The sequence below is a fragment of the Stenella coeruleoalba genome (assembly GCF_951394435.1).
Source record: "Stenella coeruleoalba genome assembly, chromosome: 2".
NCBI lineage: Eukaryota > Metazoa > Chordata > Mammalia > Artiodactyla > Delphinidae > Stenella > Stenella coeruleoalba.
This window is the reverse complement of record NC_137147.1, coordinates 83,385,045-83,395,066: the sequence shown is the minus strand read 5'-3', so window position 1 is coordinate 83,395,066 and position 10,022 is coordinate 83,385,045. Positions and strand designations below refer to the sequence as shown.

Sequence of the window (10,022 nt, the reverse complement as noted above, 5' to 3'; positions counted from 1 at the left end):
GCCTGCTAATGCAGGGGACACGGGTTCGAGCCTTGGTCCAGCAAGATCCCCCATGCTGCGGAGCAACTAAGCCTGTGCGCCACAACTACTGAGCCTGAGCTCTAGAGCCCGCAAGCCACGACTACCGAAGCCCGTGTACCTAGAGCCCGTGTTCCGCGACAAAAGAAGCCACCGCAATGAGAAGTCTGTGCACCGCAAAGAAGAGTAGCCCCCACTCACCACCAACTAGAGAAAGCCGCGCGCAGCAACAAAGAGCCAACACAGCCAAAAATAAAAAATAGGTGAAATAAATAAATATTAAAAAAATATATATATATATATAAAGAAAATACAGGGAAGACAATGTTGAACCTAAAGGAATGAATGACAAATGGTGTTATTTTAGGTATGTGGTAGTACTTGGTGGCCTAGGGGAGGGGAGCTTCTTAATCCCTTCGAATTACTTAAACCAGAATTGATGGGGAGAGTGAGGGGACAGGGGATGCTCATTTGAGTTGGGCCCCTTGGACCAGGGAGCACAATGGGCTGGGCTATAGGTCTTTCTCTACTAATGAGAGGGCCAGAGGGCTACTTGGCTGCCCATCTGTCTGCAGGCAGGCCCAGGCTGGGGTCCCACTGGAGCATAGGGCCCCCTGTGTAGACTCAACCCTCCAGGGAGAAGTCCCTGCCAGTCCGTCTGGGGATGCCGGGGCAGGGCAGGGAGAGGTGCTGGGCAGGGCCAGCTGGCTGCCGGGGCCCTGATCCTCGCCCTCTGAGGGTGGATGGTGAGGGCGGTGGCCACTGCGTTCCTGGCCGGGAGCCCAGAGGAGTCTTTTGTAATCACAACATGATCTCGTGTGCTGGGCGGTGAAGCCGGCAGGGAGAGGCCAGCAGAGGCCCGGCTCCGGTGGCTCCAGCTTCCCTCCTGCTCTGGCTCCCCCAGGGCTGCTCTGGAAATCTCTCGGTGCCTGCTGTTGCCATGCGCTCGGCTGTGAGTGGCACCTTGCCTTTGGCGGGGGGCTTCTTGGGGCTGGGACATCAGGCGGCCACACTCTGGGGGCAGCTGGGGGCAGCTGGGCCTGGGAGGAAGAGGGCCGTGCCTATGCCGGTGGGGGGCTGGGCAGGGGCATCAGCCACGACGGGGTCCCTGCAGCCGGAGAAGGAGGGACTCGGGGATCTCGGTGCTGAGGCAGTGTGCCCCGGGGGGGCTCCCCGGCTGGGCCTGCCCTCGGAGCTGGCTCTTTCCTGCCCCGACTGACCGTCGGCAGCTCAGGGCCTGGAGAGGCCAGGCCCGTGGGAGTGGCTCTTTCCCACAGGCTGGGCACAGTTTTGGGGTGTGGGGTCCAGGGCCTGGGAGCTGAGGACAGAGCAGGGGCCTCTCTTTTCACCATGGTTCTTGGCCTGGGAGCCAAACAGCACCCCCCTCGACCTCCTGAATACCCTGGCAACTTCCCAGTCACGGCAGGTTCCGCTGCCAGAGCCATTTATAACTCCCATTCCAGGCTCTGCTCTGCAGTGGAGCTCCCAGGAGAGCTGGGGGGAGGGGCAGCCACTGCTGGGAGCTGCAGGCCTGGGTATGAGGCCCCGGCCTGAGCCTCAGAGGTGGCAGGAAGATGGGCACAGAGGCCAGCGGGGTGGGGCTGGGGGGCCTTCCATGGGCCATCTCCCCACGTGACCCTCGCTCTGGGTCTGGAGTCTGCTCCTTGGGTGGTAAGAGTATGGTAGAGTGGGCGAATGTGAAAGTCGAGGAGCTGGTAAGGGATGGGCCCAGCAGTCAGGAGCTTGGGCCCCCTGGCCTCTGCAGGGGCCTCATGGGGCCGAGTCCCCAATGAGCAGGCAGGAGGAGAAGGATGCAGAGCTGGACAGGAGGATCGTTGCCCTTCGCAAGAAGAACCAGGCCTTACTGCGCAGGTACCAGGTGAGTGGGCTGTGATGGGCCGGGAGGACTGACTGGGTTGGCACTCCCTGTCCGATCTGCAGACCCTGAATAGTTGTCTCTCCCTGCAGGCTCTGGGCCTGGGACCAGGGTTAGGTTGGGTGCGTTCCATCTCAGGGGCTCTGTGAGGGTCCTGGGGACTCTGTGATGTAGTGCCTCTGCCCCCTGGTGTCCCACTGGTGTCTCTCTGTGTAGGCCTGTCGACATCTGTGTCTCTGTGCACTTGGGGGGCCATGGCCTGTGCTGACCCCGGGCCCTCCCACAGGAGATCCAGGAAGACCGTCGGCAGGCGGAGCAGGCGGGCATGGCTGGGACCACGCCGGAGCTCCTCCGTCCTGACGGCCTCACTGTCACCATCAGCCAGGTTCCTGGAGTAAGACCCACCCGGCAGACAGGGTGGGGTGGCAAGGAGGTGGAGGCCCAGCCCGTGCCAGGGGAGCACAGCTGCCCCCGCTCCTCTGCTTCTCCCGCTTACATTCTGGGGCATACCTACCAGCTCCCAACCTCATGCAGCCCAGGCCACTGCTGGCCCCCATACCCAAAGAGCCACAGCTGAAAGGTGACCAGATAGAAGCCTCTTCATGCCCTTTTCCAGCCCCAGAGCTCTGCACCCGTACCCCCAAGCACAGGCCGCTCGTAAACCCCAAACCCCAGGGGCACAGAGACGTTGGGGCTGAATGCCAGGAACAGCGTCTGGGGGACAGAGCCTCATTGTCTGAGTGCTTTGGATTTCCCAGCTCAGAGATGATGGGCCACTGTGGAGTCTTGGGCCCCTGGGTGGCCCCAGGCCCGGATAACCTAATGCCACTGGTATGTGAACGCCTCGCAGCGTCAGCTCCTCTGTGGGCATTCCAGGGAGGGCCAGGGCTGGAACCCAGCCTGGGGAACCACCCAAAGGGCCCAAGCCCCAGCTTCTGTCCAGTGCTGTCTATGTGGCGTGACGGCACGGCCCCTCATTCTGCAGGGGAAGCGGGTGGTCAGCCGGAACTGGGCAAGGAGCGCCCTTGGACCTGGAGCAGCCAATGAGATGCTTGAGGATGAGGAGGCAGAGGCCCACGCGGGCGCCTTCCGCTTGGGGGAGCGGGTGGAGCTGGCTGTGATCATGGAAAACAAAGCCGAGGTGAGCAGTGCTGGTGGGGGGAGCCGGGCGCCAGGGAGGCAGCCTCTTCTTCTCTGGCTCTGCCACACTGCCCATCTGCACCTTCCCCAGGCCAAGCGGATCGTAAGTGAGAAGCCCACCAGAGCAAGGAGCCAGGGGGCAGAAGGGTCACCTGGAGGGGGCTTGGGCCGGAGCCCCTCCATGCAGATGGCCATCAGCTCAGATCCTGCCCGGAAGGTAGCTCTTCAAGAGGGGCTGGGGACATGAATGTGGTGGTTCCCTTTCGGGGGAGGCATAGAAGCTGAGTCACATATGTCCCCCTTTGCGAGGACGTGGCCCAGGCAGGACCTGCAAGAATTTCCCACTCCTTCCTTTCTCTGGCCAGTCTCCACGTTGGGTGGGTCTTGCAGTGAGAGACAGTGTAAGCCAGAGGTGTGACCTAGCCCCTTACCCTACCTGGACATCTGGTAGCAAGCTGGGGGCGGGGTCTGGAGGTCTGTCGGGAGGGTGTAAGAGACTGGCCATGTGCCAGGTGTGACCTCTAGGTGGCAGCAGCCCCTAGTCTTGGCTCTCGCTCACAGCCGCTGGGTGCCTCTCCACCCTGCCTGCACCTGACCACACACCCCAGCGACAACTCTGTGGATAGATGCTGTTATTATCCCCATTTTACAGATGAGGAAATGACACACAGCTCTCTTAAGTAACTTGCCCCAAAGACACCGCTAACGCGTGGACGGAAACCGTGCCTATAGCAAACAACATGTTAGAGATGGAATGGATCTAATTTTTTTGGTGGGGGGACCTCAAGGCCTTGAGACAGGAAGGGGTTAGTAGATTCTGGATCCCCTTTCCAAGCTCAGGGCTCTTTCTGTTTCGACCCCGTGGTGCTTTGTGTCTTCTCCCTGCAGGGTGTCCGGGAGCCCCAGAGTCCAGGCCTGGTCTCAGGCCCAGCTCCCCGCCGGCCAGTGGGGGGGCCCCCAGAGGTGGGCTGGGACTACGCCCAGTGGAAGCAGGAGCGAGAGCAGATCGACCTGGCCCGCCTGGCGCGGCACAGAGACGCACAGGGTGACTGGCGCCGCCCGTGGGACCTGGACAAGGCCAAGCCCACGTGGGTGGCAGGGCTGGGCCTCCTGCTGGGTCGACATGCTTGTGGGGCTGAGTCGGGCTAACTGTGGGTATCTCTTGGAGGGCTGCTGGGACCCTCCCCAGGGTGGTGAGGCTCTGTCTGACCCTCTGTTCGCACCCTGGGCTCAGGGCTGTGTGTGGGCACTGCGTTTCCCACCTTTCTCGGGCCCACCCTCTCCATGCTGTCCTTGGTTCCGTGGCTGGGCTTGGGGCTGGGACTGGGGCAGGAGGTGTCAGCCCACCGGCAGCCTTGTAGCCTCTGTGCTCCCTGCCAGCAGCCCACCTGACTCCCTCTCTCTGCAACGCAGGCCACAGGACTCCAGCAAGCCTTGGGAAGAGGGCCCGGCCAGGGTGGGCAGCACGAGGGGTGAGCCAACACCCACCCTTCCTGGATTTTTTCACCCCTTGCCCCCCTCTTCCTCTCTGTTCCCTGTCTCTTGGTTTGCCACTTATTTTCAGAGCTGGAAGGAAGCATGGAAGGACATCTTCCTTCCTCTCCCTCCCTATCAGAGGAGGGCACCACTCCCCATCCTCCGAACCCACAGCCCCTGTCCTGGATTCTGACCCCAGAAGGTCTGGGGAGAAGGGCTCACCAGGAAGTCGGCGCTGGAGTCCTTTTGAGGTGTTGGTCCCTTGTGGGCGGCAGCTGCCCCTCGCCTGTTATTGGAACAGAACTCTGCGTCGCTGGCCCCTCATTTTACACACAAGGGCGCTCGAGGCTGGAGAGGCTCTGCCGGTCACCTAGTCAGGAGTGACACAGCGAGCACAGGGACGCAGCTCCCCTGACCCCCAGGCCAGGGCTCTTTTTTGGGAGCCAGAACACTCACAGCTGGCGGCTTCCTGGTCCCGAAAGAACTGATGTTCCTGCTTTGGGTCTTTTGTGATGCCCACCCTTTCCTTTTTCCACTTAGGCCCCAGGGGCCACCGAAAGCTACAGCCCCCACCATTTCCCCCTGATGGCAAAGGTGAGTTGGGACAGGAGGAGGAGCAGGTCCCATGGGCTGGTGGAGGAGCTGGGCTGCTATGGACCTCTTCTCTCTTGATTTGTGGACCATCTCTTGCAGGCGGTACTACTCGGGGTGGGCAAGCCAGCAGACCTTTGGTGGCGCTGGCCACGCACAGCAAAGCTCGGGGGACGGAGAGGCTGACTGGCAGGGCCCGCAGGTAACATGTGGCAGGGAGCAAAATCGAGGGAGGCATCAGGGCTCCCTGATTTCCTGGCCCTCCCCTGCCCCTGGGAGGTCAGGCCCAGCACTGGCCCAGGTGCCTGCTCCAGCCCCCGGGGCCTCTGCCTCTTGGCTGACTGCTGCCTTGTGGCAGGTTAATGAGATGCGGGGAGAGGCCATCAGCAAAGGCAGCAGCAGCAGCGAGAGCCTGGTGTCCAGGGAGGCTGGTGGTAATTACAGCAGTTACCTCCCCTGGGAAGTCAGGCGCGCCTTTCCCAGGCAGCGCAGGCCAGGACACGCACGGAGTCCCCACAGAACTCAAGGTGCTGCAGGCTTGGCCATAAACAGCAGTTGGGGACTTGCAACGGGGCTACGGTGGGCGGTGTTCAGAGGAAGTGGCTGGGTTTGGGGAGGAAGGTTGGGCTGGAAGGGAAGCATCCTGGAGCCTCGTTCTGGCTCTGAGGTTCCTCTGAGACCCTTGGGCTCTCGCTCCTCCCTGGAGGACATGGGCTGCTGGCTATGGAGCAGGTGACGTGAAGTGGGATGGGTAGTAGTGGGGTAGTAGTGCCATGTTCTGTGTTTCTGCAGGTGGGAAATGAAGGGAGGCAAGGAGGAGCTGGAGAGCCAGGAGGTGGGTACTTGGGCCTAGGATGGGGCGGGCTAGGGGCATGAGCCCTGAATTCACCAACCAGCAGAGCCGACCTCTTGTTGTCAGGGAAGCCCAAGCACCAGAAGGACTCCAGATGAGAAGGAACATGCGCAGACTCCCAGCAGGATGGAGCCGGGCGGACCCATGAGTGTCCCAGCAACCAGCCCAGCTCCGGCATCAGCATCACCAGAGGAGCCAAAAGGGGAGTCAGGAGCTTCGACAGCCAGTCCTGAGCCTGGCTCTCCACGAAACACGGACTTGCTTCCCCTCGACCTCTCTCTAGGATGTGCCAGTAGCCCTGGGCCCGGGGAGAGCACGTGTGCGCTCAGTCCAAGGCCTGGGACCCAGGAGAGCCCTGTGTCCTGGCTGGAGGGTCACGAGCAGCCCCTGGGGTGGACCGAGCCCCAGGCTGAGCCAGAAGCCCAGACTTGTTCTGGGCCCCCAAAAGAAGCAGGGCCCCTGGAACCCAGAGAAGACAGGCCTGGCAAGGCTGGGGCCCAGCAGGTCCTGGCACCTCGAAGCAGACCCCCCAGAGGAGGCAGCCAAAGGGCAAGGGGCACAGGAGGTATGAGGCGCAGGACAGGGGGTCCTGCCCCTGCAAGAAGATGCTGAGCAAAGCTCTCGGGGGCAGGGGGCCGGGCTGGGGAGGGGAGGAGGGAAGACACCGTCAAAAATCTTTGAGCTCTGGGCACGCGCTGGCTGGCGGCTGTGGCAGCCTGGCCGAGCAGTTTGGCAGACTCTCCGGTGGAGTGACACTGTGAAGGCAACGAACCAACCCCTGCACCTCACGGGCACCCCCCTGTGCACGTGTGTGCTCTCACCTGCAGGTAGAGCCCCTGGCGTAGCCCCACGCCACACCTGGTCTGTGAGGCTGGCAAGCCCTGCCCCAAGCCTACTGCTGCCCAGGCCACAAGCTCCCTGACCATGGCGAGATGACAAGGCTTGGAAGCACTCAGCACCTGGCTCTCCTGGCTCCCATCACCCCCAGGGCCTGGCCTGCCCCTCCGGCTGCCGGCTCCTGGCTCCTCAGGTACAGACAGCCTCAGCAGCTGGCACGGCCAGCCCAGGCTCGGGCCCTTTCCTACACCCCTGCCTCGCACCCAGGTGAATCACAGTCCAACACTCACAGGATGGCCAACCTGGGGATCTCACAATCAGCTGGCAGCCTCCTGCCTTCTCTGGGCCTCAGCCTCCTGGAAGAGGAGGCTGAGGCCCAGAGAAAGGGAGGCCACAGCCAGCAGGGACAGAGCTGGGGACAGAAGAGTAGAGCTCAGGTCTCTGTGAAAGGAAGGGTCTCTGGAGAGTCTCTGAAATGGGGCGGGGCGGGGGGAGGAAGGAGGGGCCAGCTTCCTCTCCCCACAGCAGGCGCAGGAGCCCGCCGTCAGGGACCTCGTCCCCCACCCCCAGGTCAGACATGGAGTGCGCCCTGAACGGGGGCAGAGGGAGCCTGCCACCCAGGGCCGTTTCCTGCTATCTCCAGCTTCCTCCTCCCACCGCCTCCCTGCCCAGTGTCATGCCAGAGCAAGGTCTCAGGCAGTGACCCAAGAGGCAGAGAAACAGCGACTCCAGCTAAGTATGACATCAGGACTTGTCTTTCCTACTTAGTCTCCTTTCCCGTCCCTCCCCTGAGGCCCATGTCTCCGCACAAGCTGTGGCTTCCTCTCAATTCAACAAACATTTCCTGAGCACCCACTACCAGCAATGCAGCTGGTGGGCGACGGTGACTTTGCCAGCAAGAGGGAGGGAAGAAACCCCTGCATCTGGCAGACCCAGGCTGCGCAGCAGGAGCCGTTCTTGGCTGTAGGTGCCCGACAGGGGCTGGGGATGGTAGTAGGAGCCCAGAGGGAACCATCCCACCGCTGCTCGCAAAGGCAGGCGCGCCTCCCTTTCTCATCGTGTGTACCCTTTGCCCCCAGTCCCCTGCTAGGATCTCCCCACGTGGCTCTGCCACGGTTGTTCCTCTCTGCTGAGGGTCCTGGGCCTCACCAGCCTCTCTGGGCTCTCTAGGGAGTGCCCGGATCATCCCCAGCATCTCTCCACTGTCAGTGAGGCCTAAACTGTGGCTCAACTGTGTGAAGGCTGGGCTTCCTCACTGGCTCTTGCTCCGCTCTCCACCCCCTCTATTGAGGAAGCATGAGGAGGGGGTGTCTTTTTGGCAGATCAGATTGTTTAGAGCAGTGCCTCTCCTACATTAAGGTGCAGAGTAATGCAGATTCTAACTCGGGAGGTCTGGGCTGGGCCCGGGAACTTGCATTTCTACTAGGCTCCGAGTGCCGCCTCTGCTGCTGCTTCCTGGACCACAGTGTGAGAGTAAGGGTTTGGACTAGAGTGTATGGAGGGCTAGGGGCAAGGACAGACTCTAGACTCTAAGGGCTGGCCGCTGGCTCTGTAGGGGATGGAGGCAGGCTGCCCCTGCCCGGTGGGGGCTTCCTGGCCTCAGAGTTGGGTGGGACACTGACGCACTGGGTAGATGCTTGAGAGTGGGTGGTGTCAACTTCCTGTAGTGGGGAGTGAGAAAGCTGGTTGGGAACGGGATGAGGTGAAGGGGGTTGGAAGAGGTGAGGACTGATCAGAGGAATTTTGGAAAGGCTTGGGAACATTCTGTGCCTGAGGGAAGAAGACCCCTGTGAGATATGAAAAGGCAAGGGTGAAAGAGTCCAAGCTCAAGCTTTCCTTTTGCCTTCCAGTCACATGTGCGTGGCTTTGGGACATGGCACTGGCTCTGCAACTCACGACTCCCAAAGGATGGAGCTGGGGTAGAGCAGGTTCGGGCAGCCTCGAATTCAGATGTCTCCCAAATAATTGTGATCCAGAATTTGAATTCTAAGATTCACAAACTTCCCCCAGCCCCCAGTGCCCCCAAGTGTACAGATGTGCCTTCATTAAAGGGTCTGTGCCAAGGCATGTTTGACTATGGGATGGGGATGTAGAACTTGGGCAGAGCTCTGGTTGAGGCCTCACAGCAAGACCTAAGCAGGAGAGGAAGCTGGACAAAAGGGCTATGGAGAAATAGGGCTTCTCTCCCTTCTGGGTGTTAGGAGAAAGGGATGTCATGGGGATGAGTCACTAGGGCTTGGAGAGAATGGAGTCTGGCACAGGACGTCTTCACTGCAGGAGGACTGTAGTGCAAGGCAAGCGTCACCGAACTTTTCTCAAAAAAGGGGAGCCCTTCTTCAGGAGCAATGAACCAGCAGCTCTGGGGGCCACCCCTCCTGCTCTAGGATGGAACCAGCTAAGGAACAGGAGGGAAGCGTAGACATCCCTCCACAAAGCTCGGGACCATGGAAGGCTGCTCTGTTTCCTTCTGGCTCCTTTGGTTAAAGGCCTGGCTGAGAGCCTTCTTCTTGGATTCCCTGCTCCTCTCCAACCAACAGACAAGACTGCTCCTCAAAGGTGGGAAGTTCTTCATGGGACACGGCTTCAGGAGCCCAGGCACAGAGCTGGAGGAACTGACAAGGGAGAGTGCAGTGGGTAGTAGGGAGCCAGCAGGGAGATGACAGCTTTACCTAAGGCCTCAAAACAAGGAGGGCAGAAGAGGTGGAAAGCATCTCTGTCCTGGCCCATATCCCCTTACAGGGGGGAGCAGCAGACCACATTGTGTAACCACATTGTGTGATAGGCAGCATGGTTGAGGGGAACAAACATGGGCCTTGGAATCTGAGAGACTGAATCCGAATCCTAGGTCTGCCACCTGCTAGCTGGATGACTCTGGTCAATTTTAACATCTAAAAGCCTCAGTTTTCTTGCCTGCAAAATGGAGCTAGTAATACCTATGATGAAGGGTTGTTAAGATGAAGATGAGAATATGCAAAATATACCTGGCACACCATAGGCACTCTATTCACAGGAGCACACAGAAGGCACTCAGTAAATATCTGTCAGATAAATAAAGTAGCTATTTGTTGTGATCTCTGTCTACTTGGTTTTCCATTTTTTCCATCGTCTTCTCTTTTAGTCTCATGGTCACTGGAGTCAATACACTCTCAGGGAAACAGGGATGGATTGTCCTAGCCTTCTAGGACAGTGAGCTGCTTTTAATCCCCTGGGGTAGTCTGGTTGGGTTAAAAG

At 60.1% G+C, this 10,022-nt stretch overlaps 1 protein-coding gene across 1 annotated transcript; it reads left to right on the top strand.

Moving 5' to 3' along the window:
• The first annotated feature begins 848 nt into the window (after window positions 1-848).
• On the top strand, window positions 849-10,021 carry CCDC9B (coiled-coil domain containing 9B). Its single transcript, XM_079913391.1, has 11 exons — window positions 849-970; window positions 1,784-1,890; window positions 2,111-2,288; window positions 2,880-3,035; window positions 3,126-3,251; window positions 3,923-4,122; window positions 4,448-4,506; window positions 5,051-5,104; window positions 5,204-5,303; window positions 5,894-5,936; window positions 6,021-10,021. The coding sequence occupies exons 3-11, from the start codon at window positions 2,220-2,222 to the stop codon at window positions 6,564-6,566; spliced, it is 1,353 nt and encodes a 450-aa protein (XP_079769517.1). The 5' UTR covers window positions 849-970; window positions 1,784-1,890; window positions 2,111-2,219; the 3' UTR covers window positions 6,567-10,021.
• Window position 10,022: the final 1 nt, after the last annotated feature.